This window comes from Petaurus breviceps, unplaced genomic scaffold (assembly GCF_028583685.1).
Source record: "Petaurus breviceps papuanus isolate PSGF00001 unplaced genomic scaffold, PetGlider_PUasm1.0 90808, whole genome shotgun sequence".
Classification (NCBI taxonomy): domain Eukaryota; kingdom Metazoa; phylum Chordata; class Mammalia; order Diprotodontia; family Petauridae; genus Petaurus; species Petaurus breviceps.
The window spans coordinates 2411822-2438267 of record NW_027187349.1 but is presented as its reverse complement, the minus strand read 5'-3'; the positions used below and the strand labels follow the sequence as shown (position 1 = coordinate 2438267).

The following is a 26446-nucleotide window of genomic DNA, read 5'->3' as shown; positions in this document are numbered from 1 at the left end:
AACAAAATGATTATAGGACGAGCTTGAAGGAAGAGTTAAATATTGTCTCCAGTAAGAGTTGGCATTTATTCTTTTAAGTCTGACCATGTCACTTGCTTGCTTAGGAAGCTATTGTGGCTCCCTGTTGTATCTAGGATAAAATGCAGACTTCTAAGTTTGGCATTTAAAGCCTTTCATAATATAACTCCAATTTATCTTTCCCAGATTATTTGCACTTTGCTCCCCTTTGTACTGTTTCCATCCTAGCCAAACCAACCTATTTCTTATTTCCCGAACTTGGCATTCAATCCCCCACTTCTGTGACTCCACACAGAATGTCCCCCATGCCGGAATGCTTTCCCTCCTCACCTCCACCTCTTATAAACCTCATCTTTCTTCCAATCCCAATTCATACACCATCTCCTGTGGGAGATGTAATCTGTGCAGATGGTATATCTTCCTAGTAGAATGTGTGTTCTATGAGGGCAATGCCTATTTTTGTATTGTATCCCTAGCACCAATCACAGAACCTTGCATGCAGTAAGTACCTAATTCATGGTTGTTGGATTGGCTTGGCTTAACTCATTTTCCACTGAAGAAGGTGTCCCTATCCTCCACATTGCACCCCACCCTTCATCATTGCCATCTACTCTCTGGTGTTCTTGAAAGAGGCGGGGGGAAGGGGGCAGCCAAGTGACACAGCGGATAAAGCACCAGCCCTAAAATCAGGAGGACCTGAGTTCAAATTCGGGCTCAGACACTTAATAGTTATGGGACCTTGGACAAGTCACTTAACTCCAATTTCCTCCAAAGGGGAGGAAAGGAAAGAGCTAGAGGGGGAGGTCACCCTGACTACAATGCAAGCCTTCTGAGCCTTAGCTGAGGTCTTTCCCTTTTAGTCTATTCTTCTCATATTTGCTCATATGAATGATTGACAGTTGGTTGCATTTATGGTTTATGGAGCACCATATGCTATGAGATCCTAACCATGCTTAATTTTCATTAAATCCAACTGGGGTGGAGAGTGTACATGAGACTGCCCAAGCAATTGACTCCAGCCCATGGACAGGCTGAAAGCTAACATAGAGCCATTCTAGGCTGCTGCTCTGTAAAGACAAAAAGCTTTTGGAGCATAATCCAACAGATTTAGTCATATGAAGTCAGAAATCTCATCTGAGGCTAGAGAAGAAGCAGAGAGACAGAGAAGAAGGAAGAGGAAGAGGGAAAGGAGGATGAAGAGAAGGAAAAGGAGCAAGGCTAGAGGGACATATCATGCTGATGACTCAGAACTGTAAGCATGGAGAGCCATTCCTTCCAAAAGTCACCCCCAAAGGGACAACTGGTAGGCATAACTATAACATGTGACTGCACAGATTGGGTTGCAGCTTATAATATCCCAGGACTATTTAGATCCAGATGGAAGCAAATCCTATCTGATCTCTAGCAGTCCTGACTTTCCTAAGGAAGTCGTGGTTTTTTAGCTTTAGACTTTGCCTCCTTTCATGGAAAGAGTTCATTTGTTTTATAGAATCAAGTGTTGAAAGGATAACCTTGGAAATGATCTATAGGTCACCTAATCTAATCTTCTCTTTTAAAACATTAGGAAATACTGGTACAGTGACTTGTTTCCCTGCTAGTGAATGATAGGGTTAAGACTAGAACCAAGTGTTGTCTTCAAATTCAGTGTTTTCCCCACAACCTCACATTACCCCCTACTTCATAATAACTCTGCTGAACTCAGAGATCTCCACCTAAAACAATGAGGCTTATCTCCCCAGCAAGATGTCATAGTGACTAAAGCCCTGGGCCTGGAATCAGGAACACCTGAGTTCAAATCCAGTGCTTACTAGTTGTATGAGCCTGGACAGGTCATTTAACCTCTACCTCAATTCCCTCAGCTGTAAAATGGAGATATGATAACAGCTATCTCCCAGGATTGTCATGAGGATCAAATGGGAAAAAAATTTGTAAACACTTAGCACAGTGTCTGGCACATAGTAGGTGCTTATTCCATTCTCAGCTCATTTTTTTATTCACTGGGATACAATGGAAAGAATATTGTCGCTGGAGTCAGAAGATGTGTTTAGTTGTTTCAGTTGTATCTGACTTTTCACGGTCCCATTGGGGTTTTCTTGGCAAAGATGCTGGTTTACCATTTTCTTCTCCAGCTCATTTTACAGATGAGGAAACTGAGGCAAATAGGGTTAAGTGAATTCCCCAGGGTCACACAGCTAGTAAGTGTCTGAGGCCAGATTTGAACTCAAGAAGATGAATCTTCCTGACTGCGAGGCCAGTGCCACTTCACCACCTAGCAGGCCATACAAACTTCACTGCAGTCAGAAAATCTAGGTTCCAATCTCACTTCTGACACTGCCTGTGTGACCTGGAGCAAGTTGCAACTCCCTTGACCTCAGTTTCCCCACTTGTAAGATGAAAAGTTGGACTAGATGGTCTCTCAGGTTTCTTCCAGCTTGTGCACCTTCATAGGATCATACATTTCAAGCAAGGAAGGATGTTAGAGCTGTTTTGTTTTGTGCCCTGTTTTCTTGTCTATTGAAACTTGTTCTCAAGAAAAGATCTGATAAGTTAATTTATACTGACCTACAAATGATGGAGTAGATTTACTTCTGTCAGGAATATTTGCCTTAAACAAAATGGTCTGGTGGAGAGGAATCATGGTATAGAAATACTAGACTTGAAGTCAGAAGATTTGGGATCAAATCTTAGTTCTAATATTTACTAGCTGTTTGACCCTGAGCAAAACCTCCCTGAACTTTTAGTCTCTTCTGTATAGGTTTCATCCGTAAAATATTAATGCCATGCTTCCTATGACTGCATGGTGGTGCAGTGGATAGAACGTTGACCCTGGAGTCAGGAAGACTTGAATTCAAATCTGGCCGCAGACACTTACTAACTGTGTGATCTGGGTAAGCCACTTAACCCTGTTTGCCTCAGTTTCCTCATCTGTAAAAATGAGCTAGAGAAGAAAATGTCAAACTACTCTATCACCTTTTGCCAATAAAACCCCAAATGGGGTCACAAAGAGAAGGAAATGACTGAACACCATCTATGGTAAAAAAAAAAAAAAAAGGGGGGGGGTTGTCAAGAAAATAATTTGTGGGATAGAAATTTCAGCTGTTTTTGTCTAAGGGTAGAATTTCAGGAATCCCCTAGATTGAGAAGTAGGATTGCTCATTAGAATGCAGGCTCCTTGAGGGCAAGAGCAGTGTGGATTTTGTCTTTGCATTCTAGCAAAGTGCTTTCCTTGCCCATGGTAACTGCATGAATTCAATTTAATTCTTCAAGTATTTATTGAGCACCTAGTATAAGCCAGACATGGAGTTATGCTCTGTAGATACAAAGACAAAAATTAAAACACTACCTACCTTCAAGAAGTTTATGTGCAACATGAAAAAAAATCTGCATTATATTGGGATCTTATAGGAAACCTACTGATTGAAATCAATCTTATGAGAAAGGGGAGAACTTTACCATGTGAGCCTCCGAATTCAGTGATAGTTTCTTCTTCTTTCACTTTGTGTTGGAGTGATGCTTAATCAATGTTTGTGGAATTGTATAGAATTCAAACATCTTCCTTCTTTCCTCTGGACTTAGACCTAGTTTCAGTTTCTTTCTCCAGGAAGCCTTCTCTCCCTCATCTGAAAGTGATAAGTGATGCTCTCTATTATTTATCATCGCTCTGGGCAGGTCCTTTTCCCTCCAATCAAATCACAACATTCTGGAGGGCTGGGACTTGGTTCCCACTTCTTTCCATTCTCAGTACCCTGCGTGTGATAGGTGCTTAATAAATGCTTGAAAATAATGATTTCTATTTAACATTATTTTCTGTATTTCACTTGGATATCATTATGTCTGAGCTCAGAGGAACCCATTTCACATGAAATCATGCTACACCTAGACAGGAGTAGGAACTCAAGAAATATTTATTGATTAAGAGTAGTGGAGAGAGCATTGGAATTTTCAGGAGTTCTGAGTTTGTCTCAACTCAGTTCCTACCTAGCCCTGTGAATTGGGGCAACCTCTCTGGGCTTCTAATTCCTCTTCTGTTAAAATGATGGAGTTGAACTAGAGCCATATTTCCCAATGTATAGTCTTTACAATTCCATTAAATTCAGCAAGCATTTATTTAACACCAACGGCATGCCAGGCATCGTGCTAGGCCCTAGGAATGCAAAAATGAAAATGAAACAGTCCCTGCCCTCCAGAAGCTTACCATCTACTAAATTGTATACTGATAAAATCCTCAAATGGATCTATGATCTCATCAATTGAGTAATTCCCTCTGTTGATAGAAATCACAAACTATCCATGCCTAACCATCTTCTGTAATTCTGTCCATGGTTTTCTAAAAGTTCATCACAGGGGCTCTGCCCAAGTGTGCTGGAGTCTTTCTTACATTTCCCCCAGCATCTTGAGGGTTCTAATGGAGCACCCAGGATGTCTACCTGGGTGCATAATCCCTTCATGATGTCTTTTATTCCTGTTCTTCTTTAGAGTTCCTCATTGGTTACATGTTACAGTCTGATCACATCCACCAGGCGCCATGCATCTCATCTCTCTACTGAGCTTTATGTCATACTCATTTTTAGTTTTTCAGAGGTGGTGATGTTCTACGCCTCACTGCTATATCATAGTAATATCAGGAAAATGTTAGTCTTTAAAAGATGGGCACAGAAAGAAAGAAAAGGAAGGAAAGAAGGAAAGAAAGAAAGAAAGAGAGAAAGAGAGAAAGAGAGAGAGAGAGAGAGAGAAAGAGAGAGGAAGGAAGGAAGGATGGATGGATGGATGGATGGATGGGGGAACTGGCTTTTCTGGAAAACTTGAGATCTATCCCCAAATATTCCCAAAACAATCTAACCTGCTCTTCCAGTCCCATTCAATGCTGGTCCCCATTCATTCTTCATCTATGGGAGGGGTGGGGAACCTGTAGCCTCTAGGCCACATGTAGCCCTCTAGGTCCTCAAGTGTGGCTCTTTTACTGAATTCAAACTTCACAGAACAAATCCCATTAATAAAAGAATTTGTTCCGTGAAGACTCCAGAATATTGGGCAGAGAGCTCCTGTGCTGTTGCTGTTGTTGTTATTAAATATTTTCCAATTACATTTTAATCTGATAAACTGTGCTTCTGCCATGTGTCTGACACATCTGATTAGTCCCAACCCCTGATTTAACAGATGAAGAAACTGAAGCTAAGTGACTTTACCCAAAGTCACACAAATAGGTATAAATAGCACAGCTGGGATTCCAATCCAGATCCTCTGATTCTAAATATAGCACTCTAGTTATTTCATAGGGGTTCAAAATAGATGGATTTTCAATTTTGCTCCAAAATTTCCCTTACCAAATTACCCAAACCAGCATTTATGGATTTCTATCAATATGTTTCAAGTCCCAGAATATTTTAGAAAATATTGGATTAGATAGGATCCTTTCTGGCTATAAAATTCTATGGTGACATGCAAGCAATTTACAATAAAGCCATTATGCATCCTGACTCAGTGATTACTGGGAAGGTGCTCAGTTCCCATCTTGACACCCACCCCATCATCTGCTTGTTATAACCCACTCCATTCTGGGAATAGGCAGTGATTCTTAAGTGGACTCTGAAACATCTCTAAAATCTGCCTTACAGCAGGCACTTGGCCATGATTCCCTTTTAACTACAAAGTGAGAGTAGGCTAAGGTCTTGGTAATTAGAACTGGAAGTTATCCAGTTCGCTGGGGTCAAAGTTAAATGGAAACAGATCCCAGTGGGCCACTAGTGACTTAGAAAACCACAAACTAACATTATCTTTATTGTATTATATTTTTATTTATTTTGTTAAATACTTTCCCATTATATTTTAATATGGAATTTTGCATAATTTGTAACTTGTGGGTTTGATACTTCTGTCTAATCCAACCCCCTTTTTTTTTTACAGAATGGGAAACTGAGAGGTCAGAAAGATTAAATGACAGAGTAAATAGAAGGTGGGAGATATTAATACACCATAGGGGATGGAGGGTGGGCAAGGATAAATATGGATCACATTTACCTCAGAGACAAGGATGTAACCAGATTTCTGGGAGACAAGATGAATCCAAGACTTGGGGTAAGGCAGGGGAGGCAAAGTAGACGTTAGAAGGAACTTAAGGGGACTTTAGAAGACATCTAGTTCAACCCCTTTGTTTTACAAATTTCCAAAGATGTTAAATGACTTGCCTAATTTGGAAAGTCTGCTCCTCAGGCCAGGCCAACAAAAACAAGCATTTTTTAAGAGCTCATTATGTGCTTTGTCCTAAGCACAGAAGCTACAAAGAGAAGCAAAAATGACCCTGCTGGCAAGAAACCCTTAGTCTAATTAGAACAAGCATTAATTAATTAATTTGCTTTTTTGCTTTTTGTAGAGGGGAGGCTGGGCAATTGAGGTTGTGACTTGCCCAAAGTTACATGGCTAGTTTTTTGTTAAGTGTCTGAGGCTGGATTTGAACTCAGGTTCTCCTGACTCCAGGGCCAGTGCTCTATTCACTGCGACACCTAGCCACCCCAAGAACAAGTATTTATTAAGTGCCTACTATATACTAAGCACAACACTCACGTCTGCCTGACTCCAGGCCTGGAAAGGAGACACTTTACAATATGATGGTTATTTTGTTAAACTGTTTTGATGCTTTTTTCCCAAAGTGGAAAATATTACAAGTATGTAAACAGAACTGTCTATCTGTAAAATGTCCTTAGATGTTTTCATTGCATGGAATATTGCAAAGATAACATCAAGACATTAAGTGATGTGTCATTAAGCCATACTGTCAAGCAGAACCCTCTTGATCTTTTAGTCACCTGGGCAAAGTGGAGGAAAGTTTTCATAAACTGGGTACAGAGGCACTATAAATATACATATACATGAGTATACATATATATACATACACACATATATGCACATATAGACATATGTATATATCGAGAGAGAGAGACAAAGAGAAATAGAGAGAGAGAGAGAGAGAGAGAGAGAGAGAGAGAGAGAGAGAGTGGGGAGACCTTTGGTGAAGTGGCATGAGTGCTGGACTTGGAATCAGAACAAACCTAGGTTAAAATCCTTCCTCTCTGGCTTACTAAATGTGGGAAAGTGGAAAAGTCACTTAGTCTCTCTGACCCTCAGTTTCCTCATCTGTAAAATGGCGGGATTAATACCAGTAGCACAACACTATGTACTTTAAGACTATTATCTCATTTGGTCCTCACAACAACCCTAGGAAGTAGGTGATACTATTATCCCCATTTTATTTGAGGAAGCTGAGGCAGACAGTAAGTGACTTGCCCAAGGTCATACAGTTAGTAAGTGTCTGAGACTGGATTCTGAATTCTGTCTTCCTGACTGCAGACCCAGCACCCTATTGACTATGCCATCTAGTTAGTGCCTAATGGTGGAAAATAACATGTAAATTAAGTACATAAAAGACCCATAAAGAATAAATGCGAGGAAATCTCAGAGAGAAGGCACTGGATGGGGGTTGGGCAGGGAAGCTGCAATAAGACTAGACAAGGCCTGTTGGAGAAGATAGGATTGGAGCTGAGTCAAAACATACTGTGAGTCAGTCAACAAACATTCATTGTCAGGCACTGTGCTCAGCACTGAGATGCAATGAAAATCAGCAGACAATTCCTGCTCTCCAATAGCTCACAGTCTAACACTGCTTCTCTCTCTATTTATACTTGCCTAATTCTGCTGTGGAATGCCTAGGAATGTATGCTGTCACAGGGCCTGAGATAACTGTTCCTATATACCCAGCATTCAGCTTGTGGAAGCTGGTCCCAGTACCTAGAGCCAGGCTTAAAAGGAGAGGCTGCCTGCTGTCATGAAAACCATGCTGGACTGGGCATCTAGAGGCCAGGATTGGAATTCAGGTCTCTTATCTCTGAGTTTAATACCATTCATGTTCTTCTCCTCTATGAAGATTTGTCTGTGACAACTTGCTGTTTGGGGGAAAGGGTGGTAATTGTTTTCAAGTAGTTTTGATTTGGAGTGTGCATGCCCAGGTATGTTTGCGATGTTTCACTAGCATTTCTTATTTCATGGAAGCTTTGCAGTATTAGAGTAAACAGTGACCAACTGTCCTGTAATTTATTTCAGCAACTCAGAATCTTAATTCAGCGCCGAGGCTCTGCACCATCCCTGGGATTGGGCAAGGCCTTATGCAATCCATGGTCATCAACCAGGTATGTGAGTAAATAACAGCTGTGGTTGGTTTGTTTTTTTTTTTTAACTAGAAAAAACACAAAGACCCTGCTGTAGCATTAGATAGTCTCTTCTTTACCAATCCCACCCAGTCACCATTCTCCCCATTGTTACTGCCCCCAATGGGGCATGGCATCTACTCTCCCCAGGGCCAAATTGTGAGAAATGATTATTAATAACCAAAGTCTTGGAGGAACTCAGATCTCTCCCCTTCTTCCAAAGTCCTGAAAGATGAGTCTCTTCAAGGACATTACTGATGAGATTGAAGTAACACAATTTTGGTAAAACTTCGCCCAACCTTACAAAGAATTTAATCTAACCTGGTGAAGTCCATTGTGTCTACTCAAGCTTGGATGGAGACAGATCCTTTTGTCCTGATAGCATAAGAAAGCCTATGATCTGAGTATAGAGATATTTTTGACATGATGTCACTCCTAGTCCCTCATTGAACGCCTAAGGTATATAAACTGTGAGACCACCAGCATGATTGTCTTTGGTGTAAGAGAGAAAGCCAAGTGACCATCCTTTTATTAACAACCTGCTGGCCTTATTAATAAAATGATGAAAACTATGACTATATGAATTTAATCATTTAATCTCACATAGAAACTATGTCTCTAGAACCTTTTTAATCATCGTACAATTCACACTTTGGTAGTTCAGGCAGAGCTAATGATTTAGACAGTGCAGCTTCTATTTGATCTTTGAAAGCAAGACTTTACCAGATTCAGAGGTTTTAGACTTAGAAGCAAGTAACAAGCATTTATCCAGAACCTATGATATGTAGGCATGGTATTCACTGGGGATACAAAGAGAGACCAAAAGGAATCAACCCCTGACCTCAAGAAGCTTATATTCCATTGTAAGAGAGTTTAGAGAGCACTGAGGCTGACCCTTTTATTGGACGGAAAAAGAGACTAATTTCATTAAAGGAACCATATTTTCATAATTCTCATATGCAAAAGCTAGGATAGTAAATATAGTGACTGATCTAAACCCTTATTTATTTGTGAGCTCCTTGAGAAGGGGGGCCATTATTTTGCCTTTCTGTCTCTAGTGCTTAGCATGTTGACTGGCATACAGTAAGCACTTAATAAATGCTTGTCGATTGACATGCTGGATTCTGGAGCATACGTTTATCAGATAGATCTATATGTTATTAACACTATGATGTGCTCTCTACCCCCAGCACCCACTTTCTATTGTGCCAGGTTGGGTGTTGCCCAATTATTGTGTGAACTTCTTTCAATTAAAAGTCATATCCTCAGACTCATAGTTGTGCTAGTTGTCATTTTATGGCAAAAATAACAGAGGGGCATCAAAGACACCTAGGCCAGACTTCCAAATCAGTGCTTTTGAGTCATTGGGTTGGGATATCATCATGCCACTAATTTCATAATTCTCTGGTTCATGGGCTGACCCTGTGGATTTCAGCACCACTCCCACCATTATTTTCGAGCCAGCTAACAAATGGGAGAAGGAAAAAAAGGAGGAATGTCCCACAGACTAATATATGCATAGTGGGTGTTAAAGCTAAGCATCCAAGTGTTGCAATAGGCCTTCCTTAATGCCTCACAAGCTAACACTGATTTTAGCTTTTAAAGCAAGATGAGCATCTTTGTGTTCATATCAGAAGCTGTGATAGCAAATTGTTTATTTTTATAATACTCTTGTTGGCAGCATTTCTGACTGAAGCTTCAGAATCCAGAACTCCTTGTTCACCTGCCATCACTTTAGGATAAAAATAATACAGATAATTCAAAAAAGTTCTTTCTGAACTTTTAAAATAGCATCTTTGAGTCAGCAAGTTGTGATATTATTGTGACGTTAACTTTGTAGTTTGTGAATTGACTTTGGGGATTTCTAGACCACATCATCTGAACAGTATGAATCGGTTAGAAAAATGGATGGGAGTAAAGTGGAGGGGGTGAGGGCAGGGAGGAAATGAGAAGAGAGAGGAGACAGGAAGGAGAGAAGGATGCAAGGAAAAAGTGAAGGAAAGAAGGAAGGAAGAGAGGGAGGAGGGAGAGAGGAGTTAAGGAAACAAAGAAGAAAAGGAGGGGGAGAGAAGGAGCAAGGGAAGGAAGGGAGGGAAGAAAGAGTGAAAGAAGGAAGGGAGGAATGAATAAGGAAGGAGTGAAGGAAGGGAGGGAGGAGTGAAGAAAGAAGTGAAAGAAGCAAGGAAGGATTGAAAAAAGGAAGGAAAGGAGAAGTGAAGGAACCAAAAAAGGAGTGAAGACAAGAAGGGAAGGAGGCAGGAAAGAGTAAAAGAAGGAAGAGAGAAAAGAGAGAAAGAAGCAAGGAAGGAGTGAAGGAAGGTAAAGAAGAAAGAGTGAAGAAAGAAATGAAGGAAGCAAGAGAGAGAGGAGTGAAGGAAGGGAAGGAGGAATGAAGGAAAGGAAATAGGAAGGAGAGCAAGAAGGAAGGGAGGGAGTAAAAAAAAGAAAAGATTGGCTATTAGAACATTTAGTTTTTGTTTTTGTTTTTTTGCTTTTTGGAGGGCAATTAGGGTTAAGTGACTTGCCCAAAGTCACATGGCTGGTAAGTGTGTCAAGTGTCTGAGGTCTGGATTTGAACTCAAGTCCTCCTGACTCCAGGGCCAGTGCTCTATTCACTGCGTCACCTAGCTTCCCCTAGAGTTAGAATTTAACCAGAAAAAAAGCTTTGCTTGAGAATCAGCTTGGTATAGCAAATAGTGGGATGAACTCAGAGGAAGGAAGGCGTGGGTTCTAGTCCAGCCTCTAACACATACTAACACGAACACATATGGAGGTAAGAAAATTACACTTCTCAGTGGCCCAGGAAGTTTTCTAAAATGACAAGTTAGTTATACATGAGATATTGATCTGTATCAGTGCAGGGAGTTAACTGTTCCAGGAGTTCACCCACACTAATAAAATCTCAGATCTGGACCAAAACCTTGAATTTGTTAAAAACAGAGACTCACGTTAGAGGCTTCCTTTGAGGTGCATCTGCCTTCCCCATTCCTGGCATCCTGTCCTTCATAGTCAAAGAGCACTCCCATGGAAGTAAGTGGGAGTACATCGAATTTTCCAGTTTAGTCGGGGTTCTGGACCCTGTTTTGTTTTGTTTTATTATTTTGAGACTAGGTGTCACTATCTCACCCCAGGGGAAACTGCAGCAGCCACTCACAGGCCCAAATCCATTCCTGATGGGCACATGCTCTATTTCCAGCCTGGCACAGTTCACCCCTTCCTCTTTCAGCTTGGTGGCTCGTGCTCCCAGAGGATCTCCATGTTGGGGCCAGACTGCAGCCTCAGCCCAGTGCAGCTCAGAACTCCAGACCTCAAGCAATCTACTAGCTTTAGCTTTCTGAGGAGCAAGGATTATGGAAATTAGCCACCCTGCCATCACACCCAGCTTTCTGACCTTTGTTCTTTCAAGTTTTCACCTTTAGTATATCCCCATTGAGGTTCTCCTACTTATTAAGGGCTAGTTTTATAAAACTAGCTAACTAAAACTAGTCCCAAGGACTAATCCCTTATGTGAATTTTTATGTCCCTGCCAACACACGACCTTCTGAGTGACTACTGACCTTAGTCACTATAATCTTAAAGTAGCGTTAGGTTAAAAAAAAAAATAAAAACAAAAAACCCACCCCAACCTGTCCTGAGTACCTCTATCTTGGGAAGGGTATCTGCAGTTTCAGTTTCAATGCTAGCTCAGAGACCGAGACTTTCACTCCCAAGGAGAGATTCTTGTTTTCAACTAGACTGTCTATTCATTGTCAGTAAACCAGACTGGATTGACTATAAATGGGCACCCTGGGTCCCTGGACTTATTAGTAATGAGGCAGATAACTTCATAAACCAAATTAATCCTGAAAGCTAGATTGCTGGGTAATTATGGACAGCCTTAGTCAGGCCATGATTAGTTTTACTATTTATAGGCACATCTCTAGGGTCGTTAGAGGTTACTGGGCTGACAGTCTGAAACACAGGATTCATGCTTAGCGTATCAACTTAATGTGGCTGCAGGTAGATTCTCTATAAAGCTCTCAGGCCCCGAGGAAAATGTAATTGGCTCATTTCTGCATAATCTGTTTATGAAACAGAACCCATGACTGGGGTATCCAATAGAGCCAGTCACAAGAGAGTAGTCCCTAATAAATCTAATCAAATTATTATTTTCTTTTTTGTTTCTGATCTGATTTCTCCATAAGGCATATTGAACTGCTATCATCATGTTTCTATTGATTTCATAAGTATAACCTTGGTAGATTGTTCTGAGTAGCTAAAATAAATGTCATATTTACATGGAAATATGTTTTGCATGACTACATGTGTATTACCTATGACAAATTGCTTGCCTTTTCAATGAGGGAGAAAGGGAGAGAATTTGAAACTCAAAATTTGAAAAAAGAATGTTAAAATTGTTTTTACATGTAGTTGTGAAAAAATTAAATATTAAATTAAATGCGATGACTCCAGAACTCAAATATATACATATGTATATATGTATGTATGTGTATATATATATGTGTGTGTGTGTGAATATATCTATGTGTGTGTATATACCTAAGTAATTAGAGTAATAAATTTAAACAGTTGATATGTTACAGTAGAATGAAGTTCAAATTTAGAGTCAAAGTATCTGGGTTCAAGTAGGCAGCTAGGAGGTGCAGTAAATATAGCACCAAGACTTGTCTTCTTGAGTTCAAATCTGACATCAGACACTTAGTAGCTGTGTGATCTTGGGCAAGTTATTTAACCCTTAGAATTCTGTGAGGGCAGCTGGGTGTCTCAGTAGATAGCTCACTGGACCTGGAGTCAGGAAGACCTGAATTCAAATTCAGCCTCAGACACTCAGACACACAGCTGTGTGACCCTAGGCAAGTCACTTCACCCTATTTTCCTCAGTTTCATCATCTGTAAAATAATCTGGAGAAGGAAATGGCAAACTATTCCAGTATCTTTGCCAAGAAAACCCCAAATAGGGTCATGAGGAAACTGAAAACACTGGGCAACAACAAAACTTTTCCCCATTATTGAGAGCAGATATCACGCACTGTCCAGGTGCCTCTTGAATAGGAGGGATTGAATAGATTCCATTCAGGAAATGTCACAGTGCTTTTGGTTATTACAATATGTTCTGTGTTGCATCTTTTCAAAATAAATACTCACCCGTTCATGCTCTATGGAGGTGAGTCTTGGAAAAGAATTGTTTCCAAGGAATTAAAATTATCAGTGACTCAAAGGGCAATGAAGAAATACATAAGAGGTGCGAGTAAGCAATTGCATGTACATTAATGTCTTATACTTAAGGAATAGCATAAGCAGGGAGTAGTTATGTGGTATGAATGAGATGAATGTAGACAATACCACTCTAAAGGCACAAAATGAGGAGGAATTAAGAAGTGTCCTTAAGGTGAAAGAGCAGATAGTCAGAGCTGGCTTGAAGCTTCACATCAAAAAACCCAAGATCTTAGCAACTGGTCCCATCCCTTCCTGGCAAACAGAGGAAGAAGACATGGAAGCAGTGTCAGATTGTATATTCTTGGGCTCAAAGATCATTATGGCTATGAAATTAAAAGATACCTGCTCTTTGGAAGGAAAGTTATTACAAATCTGGACAGCATACTAAAAAGCAGAGACATCACCTTGTAACAAATGTCTGTATAGTCAAAGCTATGGTTTTTCCAGTAGCAATATATGGCTATGAGAGCTGGACTAAAGGAAAGCTGAATGTCACAGAACTGATGCTTTCAAAGTGTGGTGTTGGAGAAGACTTTTGAGAGTCCCTTGGACAGCAAGGAGATCAAATTAGTCAATATGTAAAGACAGTAATTCATGCTATTCATTAAAAGGTCAAATACTCTGAAGTTGAAGCTTAAATACTTTGGCCACATAGTGAGAAGATTGTACTCATTGGAAAAGACCCTGATGTTGGGAAAGATTAAAGACCAAAAGAAAAGGGTAATGGAAAGTATTGTTGGAAATGCCAACTTGAAAAAGCAAAAACAAAATTGATACCAAAAATGTGATATCAAAAGTTTACTAAGGAGAAATCCAGAGTAATTGAACACTTCTGGTCAGAATGGAAACAGTGAACTTGGATAGACTGTGGGAGATAGTGGAGGATAGAAGGGCCTGGTGTGCAGTGGTCCATGGGGTCACAAAGAGTCTGACATGACTGAACAACATGAACGAAAGATAACAGATGTACACCCCACAAGCTCCACTGTTAACCACCATATGTAAAATGCCAATGGCATATTGTTCCTCTGAAGCTGCCACACTTTCCTTAGAAGGCTTTCTCTTTTTAGCTCTTTATTCTTTTTTTTCCAATTTACTCTTTTATTTTTATCTCAGTTATACACAAAAACAATTTTTAACATTTGTTTTTAAAATCTTGAGTTCTAAATTCTCTCCCTTCCTCCCTCCCCATCCCCTTCATTGAGAAGGCAAGCAATTTCATATAGGTTATACATGTGTAGTCATGCAAAACATATCCTTAACTGTCATGTTGTGAAAGAAAACAGACAAAATACTTGATAAAAATAAAGTTTAAAAAATATGCTTCAATCTATATTCAGACACCATCAGTTCTTTCTCTGAGGATGGATAGTATTTCTCATCGTAAGTCTTCAGAGTTGTCTTAGATTGTTGTATTGCTGAGAATAGCACTCACTTTTTAAAGATATTTGGAGAGGCTTGGGGGAGAGCTCAGGCGAGTCCCTGTCTTTACTCCATCTCTTAGTTCTTTATTCATAATGGGACAGTTCAGACAGTTCAAACCCTATTTTTCATATTTCTTGTCTCTCCATAAACCAGCAAAATGATAACTCTGATCAAATCTCCACCTCACGTTTCTTATTCATCTTCTGTTTTCCTGTGTGTGGGTGGAATATTCTGGGTAGACACTACTAACCAAGGACTTTACTTCCAGGGGAAGCACCGTCTGGGAAGATCAGTTTGGTAGACTCGTTTCCATTAGTAGACAGGAAGGAAGCTGTTGTCACATGCGTATCAATTACTCTTTGTAAACCTTCTACAAGTTGCTAAGGCAGTGTTTTCTGCTTCAGTCTCTTCTGGGTGGGCAATCATCTTAGCACTTAGGGATTGCATGGCATCTAACACTTCTCTCTAAGAACCACATGCATGACTTTCAAGGGAAATCATGTAGTGGGAGAAATGGAACATAACATCTAATTAGATTCAGCTTGTCTTGTTTTCAGAAAACTTGCATAAAGCAATGTGGTATGAGAGAGGTCTTGGAGGAATATGCAGGTTTGATTTCCACTTCAGACACCTGTGGGACACTGGATAAACTGCTTTCCTTCCCTGTAGCTTTGTTTCCTTGTCTTTAAAAAGGGTTGATAATAACGCCTACCTCACAGGGTCGTTTTGAGAGTCAAAGGAGTTAATGTTTATCATAGTTTTGCAAACCTTAAAGTACTATATTTGACTAGGTGGTTCATTGGATAGAGTACCAGGTCTGGAGTCAGGAAGACTCATCCTTCTAAGTTCAAATCTGGCCTCAGACACTTACAAGTTGTGTGACCCCGGGCAAGTCACTTAACCCTGTTTGCCTCAGTTTCCTCATCTGTAAAATGAGGTGGAGAAGGAAATGGCAAACCCCTCCATTAATTTTGCCAAATGGTGTCACAAAGAGTCAGACACATCTGGAATAACCAAACAACAAGAAACCTAACTAGAGATTGGATCCCAGTTCATAAATTTACTAATTGTTCCTCCCTGTGGATATCAATTGGCATTTAGTTTCTTGTGTCAGATATGCATCATACGTACTCTAAGATCAGATCTTGTGTTTTTTTATTGTAGTTTATCCTCTTTAAAATGTTGACTCAAGTTACCTTTGCATATTTGTGCAATCAGTTTTCCAGATCAACAATTCAACCCTTCTCCAACATAGTTCTCCCTAAACTATTACCCCAAACACCAATCCTTCCCGTTTTTTATTGGCAGCCTATCCTGAGAAAGATGTTTTGTTTTTTCTTTAGGGAAATACTTCTATTTTATCAAAATGAGATATATTCTTTGGTGCCAACACAACACTCTCACTTCATTGTTATCTACATTCATAACCTAAGCTTAATGTCAATTTCCCATCATATTTCTGAAAGCGTAGAAAAATCATCTTATCTCATGCAGAAAAAAAGATGTTTCATTGTCTTTTTCGGAGAACTCCTAAGGAAGCCTTTCTAGTGACTTCTCTTTATCTACCCACGGAATTCTCTCATGATCAAGAAGAACTTGCCCACCTTGTCTAGCCCTAGGTTTCTAGCTGAGGGTCCTGGGCAATAGCCAAGGTCTCAGTTTTACAATGACTCACCCATTCCCCATGAATGCCCAATTATCTGTCTCCTATGACTTCCCCCAGAGTATTTGTTGAAATCAGATATTTCAACAGTGGAGACCATCTAAAAGATTGTGTTTCAAAGTTAAACTAGTCTAGGGGGAGAAAGATGAACTAAGACAATTTCTAAATTCTTTCCCTTTCTAAGATTCTTTGATTAAAATAATTATGGAAAAGAAAAAAAGTAATGAAATAACCTCAAATCTTCACCTGAGGTCTATGAACTTTTATACTAGTTACTCCAAAGAACATGTAAAAATAGAAGGGTCCTGATTCCTTTGACTTTCTTCTACTACACAGGATCATAGACTGAGGATCAGAAGAGGTTTTAAAAGGCCAAATAATCCAGCTGCTTCATGGAGCAGCAGATTCCTCCTCTTCAAGAACCCGGGTCTGTTCTCTGGCCTCTGCATGTGCCCATCTCTCTCCCTAGTCCTCTCACACATCTGTCAGATCTTCATTATAGGCTTAAGGCCAGAGTGTGACAATGACAGAGTGATCAATGGCCGACCTGACCTGGTCAGATCATGCTCAGAGAGATATGAATGGGCCAACAAGATCAAAATAGCCCCAAAGGGCTATTTAACTGCTGCCAATATGTTCAAACCTTTCAAGGTGGTGTAATCAAATTACTCCCCAAATGGAGCAGTTAGGTGATGCCATAGTGCACAGAGCACTGGACCTGAAATCAGGAATGTGGCCTCTGACACGTCCTAGTTGTGTGACCTTGGACAAGTCATCTAACCTCAGTCTGCCTCTGTTTCCTCATCTGTAAAATGAGCTGGAGAAGGAAATAGTAAACCACTCCAGTATCTCTGTTAAGCAAACCCCAAATGGGGTCATAAAGCATTGGACACAACTGAAACAACTAAACAACAGATAACTGAACAACATGAACTTCTAGGTTCAAATCCTAGGGCTTCTACCTTTAGCAAATCACTTAACCTCTCTTGGCCTCATCTGTATGTAGACAGAATAAAAAGGAGTGGATGTAGACAGCTTAAGGAAGTTAAAAGATGAGACTATTTTTAATAATAATAGCAACAACAATAATAATAGAATGTATATATCACTTACTATGTTCCAGGTACTGTGCTAAGTTCTTTAGAAATATTATCTTATTTGATCTTCACAATAGCCCTGGGAGGTGGGTGCTATTATTATTCCCATTTTTATATATGTGTATATATACATACACACACATATATATATATACATACATATATATATATTAGCTCTTTTTATGGTGGCAAAGAATTAGAAACCAAGGTTCTACCTGCCACCCACCACCCATTCCCCAAAGTGAATCACTGAGCAATTTATGGTATATAAATATGATGGAATACTATTGTGCTATAAGAAATAATGGAGGGAATGAATGATTTCAGAGAAGGTTGTGAAGACTTGTGTGAACTGATGAAGATTAAGGTGAACTTCTGCTTAGGAGAACGGTTCTTACAATGACAACCATATCATAAAGACAAACAAGTTTGAAAGACTTGGGAATACTGATCAAAGCAATGATGATCCATGGAGTGATTGAGCTTTCACACTGGGAACAAGATAACTCAGCTCAAATAAGAGACACCTCCATCTTAAACAAATAGAATTGCCCCAAAATCTCCAGGGAGGCAAGCTGGAAATCAGGGACATGCAGGGAAACTTTTTCCTAGATGCTTACCTTCCAAAGTCTGTTTTCTTTTCCTCTGAATTTCTCCCCTTAAAGGTTTTCAAGCCATTTGTGTTCTCTCTCCAAGTAAGAAGAAAGGTCTTCCTGCTCACCAACTATGTCCCTTATGTAGGCACAAAATGGCAAGTCAAATAATCCAATTTTGACCTTCAGGTTACACACACACACACACACACACACAGCATTTGTATCCATGAACTCTAAAGGTCTACAGAGCCATTTTGCTGACTTCATTATTGTATGCCTATGAAAACTGGACCATCTATCAGCATCAAGCCAAAAAACTGAATTGCTTCCATTTAAATTGTCTTAGGAAGACTCTGAAGATCACCTGGCAAGATAAGGTACTGGACACTGAGGTCCTTTCTTGAGCTGACCTGCCACGTATTCAAACTCTATGCAAAGAGCACAACTCTAATGGACTGGTCACATTGTTTGAATGCCAAACATACATTTGCCTAAAAGACTATTTTATGGAGAACTCACACTAAACAAGTGCTCACATAGAGGTCAGAAGAAGTGATACTGGGACACTTTCAAGGTGTCTCTGAAGAACTTTGGAATTGATTGTGAGACATGGCACAAGACTGCCCATCATGCATGCCCCCATCAAAGAAAGTTCTGTGCTCTATGAGCAAATCAGAATTGCAGTAGCCCAAAAGAAATATGAGATGTGTAAATTTAGAGACATTTCCACTCCAAATGTTCATATGGACCATTTGTACCTGATCAGTGATGTAGAGCATTCTGAACTCATGTTGGTCTGATTAGACTCAGTCAGACACATTGTACCTTGACCCCAACACAGTGATGTCATTTTGGTCTTCTTCAAGAACAGCAACCAACCAATTGGTTCTTTATTACTGTCACAATAATATGGTCAGTGCTTGGATGGGAGGGAGAGAAGACAAAGTAAAATTCTATCTTTTCTGGAAATCATTCTCATCATATTTTATCAGATTTGCTTACAAAAATATGTGTTATTTGACCTTCTTGATTTCTCCCAGTGCCATGATGCACTAAACATCTTTTTTCCTTCCAGCACCACACATAATTGCATTGTAATTTAACTAGTTTGACAATGAGCTAGTAGCATTTCCTTCCTGTAAGTATAGTCATATTGCCATATTTGATATATTCGCTGGATAACATTGGGGAGTTAGGTAGAAACCAAGATATGGCATTGTAAAATTCATTGTAATTACTTTCCCCACTCAGGTAGAAACTCTGTATCACCGAGAAAGACACAGGTGTTTTTTTTCAACCAGGTAATCTAATAAATCATTTGTTTCCTATTTTTGTGGATTAAAAAATATCAGAAGAGAGAACACAGAGAATGTCCTGCCATACCAATTAATTAACAACAGGACACTTTTTTTTTCTTTGCCCAATACAGATTGTGGCTCTTTGTCAGAACAATAACACAATTAAAATGTAGTGTGCTCCTGTAATGTCAGGGAATAGTGAATAGGGGAGGGGTCTTGAAGAAGAAAAGAAAATACTCCAGGGCTTTGAAAGAGGTAAAAGGGGAAGTGGTTTGGGAATAATTTTAATTATCAGTTCAGACAGAAAAAAAGAAGGAATATTTAAAAAGTCATGGCTTGCTTATATGGTAAGCCTGCTGTGCTTTAAACTACGTCAATTAATTAATAAACTTGTACCAGTTTTACACAGAATGTCAAAAAACAAAGATTTTCTTCAATTGAGTCATAACCTTGACAACTGGTAAGGTACAGATAATTTTCCATTGGTGTTATTTGGATAGCATATTAAAAAGGAAAAAAAAATGTCTCAGACTTTGGGCAGCGAACAGCCCAGAATCCTTATAGGGTGAATTCAATAATATAAACTGTTTGTCATCATGTACTTTGAATCTGAGAATAATCATGAAGGAGTGGGCAGCCTACTAAGAATTATTAGGAACAACGCAATTCACCAATTCTGACATTCTCCTGTTAGTCATCCATCATTCTTGGGACAATTTAGAAACGCAACTAGGACTTCTGCTTTCCAATCAATAGTTCTTATGATCTGTCTTTCTTTCTACTTCTCTTCTCCCTTTGCTTTATCTAATGGCATGGGGAGGGGGGGACATTATCTGAAACACAAAACATTTATTTCATGCCTTCTTAAGCTGGTCTTTTTTCAGTTGTCGACATTTATTTAATATCAACCCTAATTTAGAGAAACAAAAAGGTTAAGCCAGTGAGTAGTGGTGCATTGTAGGTGTCTAAATCAGCTAGGAGAATATGCAGAAAATGGCAAGAACTTTTTGTTGTGTTTGGTCTAAGGCTGAACGATGTTCACCTGTGGAGTTCAAGGCAATGAGGGAGAGTAGAAGAAAGCCCACTAAATCAGAATCTTCTGGCAATCAGAAGACTGACATTTGAATTCCAGGCTCCAACAGGGGTAGTTGGTTCTACTTGACTTTCTTTTTTTTTTTTTAATGCTTTATTAACTTCTGATTTACATCATTCGTTTCTGCCAGATTTTGAGTTACGAATTTTCTCCCCGTTTTTCCCCTACCCACAGCCCCAAAATAGCAGTCCCACAGGACATCCCCTCCTCCAATCTGCTTTCTCCCATATTTTCTCCCATACCCCTTTCAACTTTTCCAGTGGATCTCTATGCCTCAATACCTGTATATCTTATTTCCCAATTACATGTAAGATGGTATTAATAATAGTATATATATATATATACATATATATTTGAATATTTGATTTTAAAACTTTCAATTCCAGATTCATTCCCTTCCTTGTCACCCATGCTTACTGGGAAGATAAGCAGTTCAGTATAGGTTGTACATGTGTGGCTAATGCAAAACAATAACATATTAGATATATTGTAAAAGACTGACTATATTTCCCTCCCTCCTATCCCACCTCCCACTTGTTCTGTTCTCTACTTTGATCTCGTCCCTTTTCAAAAGAGGGTGCTTCCAACTTCCCTCCCCCCCAGCCTGCCCTCCCTTCAGTCATCCCCCCTGTCATCCCCTTCCCCCCCCCCATTCTCCTGGAGGGTGAGATACCCTATTTAGTGTGTATTTCACTCCCTCCTCAGGCCAAATTCAATGGGAGTAAGTTTGACCCATTCCCTTTTGCCTTCCTATTCTTCCCCTCCATTGTAACCATTTTCCCTTGCCTCTTCTGTATGAGATAGTTTACCCCAATCTGTCTCTCCCTATCTCCTCTCATTATATTCCTCTCACATCTTAATTTCACCTTTTAAGTATCATCCCTTCCTATTAAATTGGTCCTGTGCCTATATATCTATGTATATCTGTATGTATATCTATGTATATCTGTGTATATCTGTAAACATATATACACACATTCACATATGTATTCATATGCCCATATACCCTCATATATAGACATATATATATATACACACATATATATGTATGTATATATATATATATATATTTCTAATCCCTTCAACTACTGAGAAAAGTTTCATAAGTTACAATTATTGTTTTTTCCATGTAGGAATGTTAATAGTTCAACTTTGATAAGTTCCTTATGATTTCTTTTCCCTGTTTACCTTCTCATGCTTCTCTTGCTTCTTGTATCTGAATGTCAAATTTTCTATTCAACTCTGGTTTTTTCAGCAAGAATGCTTGAAAGTCCTCCATTCCACTAAATGACCATATTTTCCCCTGAAACATGATACTCAGTTTTGCTGGGTAGGTGACTCTTGGCTTTAATCCCAGCTCCTCTCCCCTCCAGAATATCATATTCCAAGCCCTTCAATCCCTCAGTGTAGAAGCTGCCAGATCCTGGGTTATCTTGATTGTGTTTCCACAGTATTCAAATTGTTTCTTCCTGGCTGCTTGTAATATTTTCTCCTTAATCTAGGAATTCCAGAACCTGGCTATAATATTCCTAGGAGTTTTCTTTTTGGGATCTTTTTCAGGAGGTGATCAGTGGATTCTTTCAACCTCTATTTTGCCCTCTGGTTCTAAAACATCAGGGCAGTTTTCTTTGAGAACTTCCTGGAGGATAATTTCTAGTTTCTTACTTTGGTCATGGCTTTCAGGTAGTCCAATAATTATTAAATTATCTCTCCTGGATCTATTTTCCAGGTCAGTGGTTTTTCTCCTGAGATATTTCACATTGCCTTCTATTCTTTCATTTGTTTGGATCTGTTTAACAGCATCTTGATTTCTCATAAAGTCATTAGCTTCCATTTGCTCCAATCTAATTCTGAAGCAATGATTCTCCTCATTGAGCTTTTGAGATTCTTTTTCCATCTGGCAAATTTGGCTTTTTAAGGCATTCTTCTCCTCATTGCCTTTTTGAGTCTCCTTTGCCATTTGAGTCAGTCTGTTTTTTAAGGTATTATTTTCCTCAGGCTGTTGACTCTCATTTCATAATTTTTTTGCATTGTTCTCATTTCTCTTCCCAATTTTTCCTCCACTTCTTTTATCTGCTTCTTAAGGTCCTCTATGGCCTGTAACCAGCTTGTATTTTCCTTTGAAGCTTTTGGTGCAGGAGTTCTGACTTCACTGTTTTCCTCCTGTTCCATGCTTTTGCTCCTTTTTGTCCCCCAAATAGGAGTGTAATGTTGGAATCTTCTGTCTGCTTTGTTTCCTTTGGCTGCTCATTTTGCCACTCAATTACTTGACTTTTAGGCTTTTTGCCACAGTAGGACTCTGCCACCAGACAGGGGAGCTTTTGTCCCAAATGCTGGGGTTTTCTCAGCTGCCGGAGGTATCAGATGGGTGCCCTCTCTGAGGTCTCCACACACTCTGACTAGCTGGACACACACCCCAGGACCTCCATCCTAGACTGCAATCCAGATCCAAGCAGGTTAAAGCAAGAGTGATTACCCCTCAGACTGGTGCTCGGTCCCCCTACAGCCTGCAGGCCAGGAGCTGAAGCTGCCACGTGGCACTGGCTGGCTGTGCTGGTGTCTCAGCGGCTTCTCGCCCCGGGGGTAAAAGTCATGCACTCCCACTTACCGGTCCCAAAGTCCAGACTGCACTGGCCTCTCACTTTTTCCTTCACATCTATGTGTTGATAAATCTGGAAACGGCCAGAGCTGCTGCTGATCTGGAGTCCCTTTGGCTGGTGGCTGGTCAGGCCCGCCCTGGGGCTAAAGCCTCTGCATGGGGCTGGCCTTGGCTCCCAGAGCACTGGGCTGGATTCCTGCCAGCCTGCTGGGCTGTCCTCAGCGGGAGGTTAGCTTCTCTATGTCATTTTGTGGGTTCTGCAGCTCCAAAGTTTGTTTAGAGCCCCCCCCCTTTTTTTTTAAAAAGCAATCGGGGTTAAGTGACTTGCCCAAGGTTACATGGCCAGTTATTTCTGGGTGTGGTGCTGAGTATCTGAGCCCAGATTTGATCCAGGTCATCCCAACACTGGAGCCGGTGCTCTTACTCACTGAGCCACGTGGCCACCCCTAGAGCCCCCTTTTTACATGGATTGGGGAAGGTGGAAGCCGGAGCCACAGGAAGGTCGTGCTTCTACTCTGCCATCTTGGCTCCGCCCATTCCTCTACTTGACTTTTAGTTACCCAAACTATGTCTTGTAGAGGCTTAGCCCATAAAGATTCCAAAGGTGGGCATACCCACCAAGCTTTTCAGACCAAGAGTTGAAGAATTTGTGGTTTAATTGCACAAGGATTTCCATTCTACAAGAATTTGTTAAGTACCCTCTATATGCCGGGCATTGCTCTAGAGCAGGGATGGGTAATGGATTCAGTCAAAGGGCTGCACTTGAGGACCTAGAGAATCTGAGAAAGTATACTTAGATACATGTGGCCTCAAAAGTTTCCCCACCCCTGCTCTAGACACTGAGGACAAAAAGATGAAAATACAGTGGTCTCTGCCATTAGGGAGTTGCCATTCTACCTGGTGGAAATATGCACGTGAATAAGGAAATAAAAGTTTGATACAAAGTCATTTCAGGGGGATGTTAAAAAAAAAAGAGGAAGGATATAGAAGAAGAAATGGAGCAATGGTAGACAGCATTGAGAAAACGGAGCTAGTTATTTCAAAGGGAGACCCATATCACTTACATTGGCTGGTTTAAAGTATAGCCTTTTGGCTTCCTTCCAGTCCAAGCTAAAATTCTATGGGAAACCTTTCCTTATCTCCCCTTAATTCTAGTACCTTCCCCCTTTTGATTATGTCTAACTTATCCCATATTTAGCTTATTTGTACATAGTTGTTTGCATGGGATCTCCTCGAGTGGATTTTGACATTTCTTTGTATCCCAAGTGCCCATAGTGCCTGGAACATAAAGGGCTCAATAAATATTAACTGATTGACTGAAGTAAGCAGCACTATTATGAGCTAATATAAAGACCTAGAGCCCTCAGACATCTGGAACTAGAATCGAATGGCTAACCTGGTTCACTCTCTGGAATATCAGGAAGGGGAAGGGTTTGAACCAAAGCACCTAAAGTGTGTTTCTTTAAATTTCTAGGTTTTGGAGAATCTATAAATTCACTTCCTGCATAGTATTTGTTTTAGTGTATTTGGGTTTTTTTTTTTATCTCTTTTACTTCTATGATTATAAATCAACAAATACATACAGTTAAGCCACACTTTTGTGGTCTATTCCATCAATGGCTTATGCCATTGATTTCCACTGAAACTCAGCAGAGAAGAGAGAAGAGTCTTGGTGGATGGGAGCATAAACCATAAGAATCTTGATATGTCCATGACCGGATCTTAAGGCTAATGAGATGAACAATACCACTCTAAAAGAGGTCAGAGGTAAGTATAAAATAAGGCTTCTTAACCAAAAGTCTATAAACTTAAAAAAAAAAATTTAATAACTATATTTTGAACACTTGGTTTTCTTTTTAATCTTACATATTTGATTTTATGCATTTAAGAACATTATTTGGAGAATGGGTCCATAGTCTCCACCAGACAGCCAGATGGGTCCATGACAAACAAAAAGGTTAAGAACCTTTGGTATAAAGCAGTCAGTTTTCTGGAAATAATGGAGAGTTTGTCATTTCTTCAGAATTCTGATACTGAAGGAAGCCCAAAGAGACTGGGATGAGTGTGGGAGTGCCAGCCCTTGGCCCTTGTGAATGAGTAGGGCCAGATGGCTAGGCAGCAGCACCCTAAAGTTGTTCAATAGATTAGAAAAACACAACTTCTCTGACCTTAATTTCCTTACCTAAGGCTAATAATACTTAGACCAGGGGTAGGGAACCTGCAGCCTTGAGACCACATGGAGCCCTCTAGGTCCTCAAGTGTGGCCCTTTGACTTCACAGAACAAATCCCCTTAATAAAATAATTTGTTCTCCTCCCCTCCTCCCCACTTTCTTACTGTAGTGTGCAGGATATGTAAAATACTGAGGGCTATTTATGCTAATTCATTCCAGTTACTTAAACCAGGAGTCTCTGTTTTAGGTCATGAAGCTTAATATGTATGATAGATCTGAAAGCCAGTGGCCAACATCTCACCCACCTTTCCACACTAACTCCTTCTCAGAAGTTCTGAAAGATTCTCAGCAGGAAGAGGAAGAAAGAAGCATTGTTGGGAAGGAAGACAAATAAATAATGATGTAGACCCTTTTTCCACCCTATTCAGAAACATTACCATTGGTCCAAAAGTCTCCTAGCCAGTAATGAAAAGGGGAGATGAAAAATAACTTTTCACACAAAAATTTTATGCCCCCCCACCCTAAAATATAGAAAAGTGAGTTTATAACCAGCTTTGTGCAGATTAGATCTATAAGTTAGTTTGGGATACAGAGACAGTATTAGGGATACAGCCCTACCCTAGAAAGGGGCAGGCAGGCAGTGAGCAATCTACTTCTGGAAGACAACCTGTGATGCAAACTAGAATCCAGAGGTTTGACTTCGAGGATGATGTATCCCAGAACCCCCATTCCTGGTGTTTTCACAGTCAACACTGAGAAACCTAGGGTAGAAAAGCTCCGGCCTAAAATGCAGGAATTTGTTTTGCTTGACTGCACATGTTTCTAACAGAAAAGTTGTTTTTCATTCTTTGTCAATTAAAAGGAGGGAGAAAAAGGTAAACGGGAGGGAAGGCATATTTTCATTGACTGAAAAAGTGAAATTTCAAAAGAAGGAAGTTAAGGAAGGGAAAGGAGAAGAAAAAAGAGGGGAAAAGGAAAAGAGAGAAAGAAGAAAGAGAAAGGAAACAGGGAAGAGAAAGGAAGGAAAGAAAGAAAGAAAGAAAGAAAGAAAGAAAGAAAGAAAGAAAGAA

The 26446-nt window shown here is 39.9% G+C and overlaps 1 protein-coding gene across 3 annotated transcripts in view; it reads left to right on the top strand.

Annotated features, from left to right (window-relative positions):
• Positions 1-26446, top strand: part of TAGAP (T cell activation RhoGTPase activating protein) — an 82499-nt gene that overhangs the window by 14231 nt on the left and 41822 nt on the right. For 2 of the 3 annotated variants that reach the window (XM_069070345.1, XM_069070346.1), the window contains exon 2: positions 8113-8198. In XM_069070345.1, coding sequence (XP_068926446.1) covers positions 8113-8198 — 86 coding nt within the window. Of the gene's footprint in view, positions 1-8112; positions 8199-24744; positions 24972-26446 lie in introns of those variants that run through there. The other variant, XM_069070348.1, reaches the window with a different exon arrangement.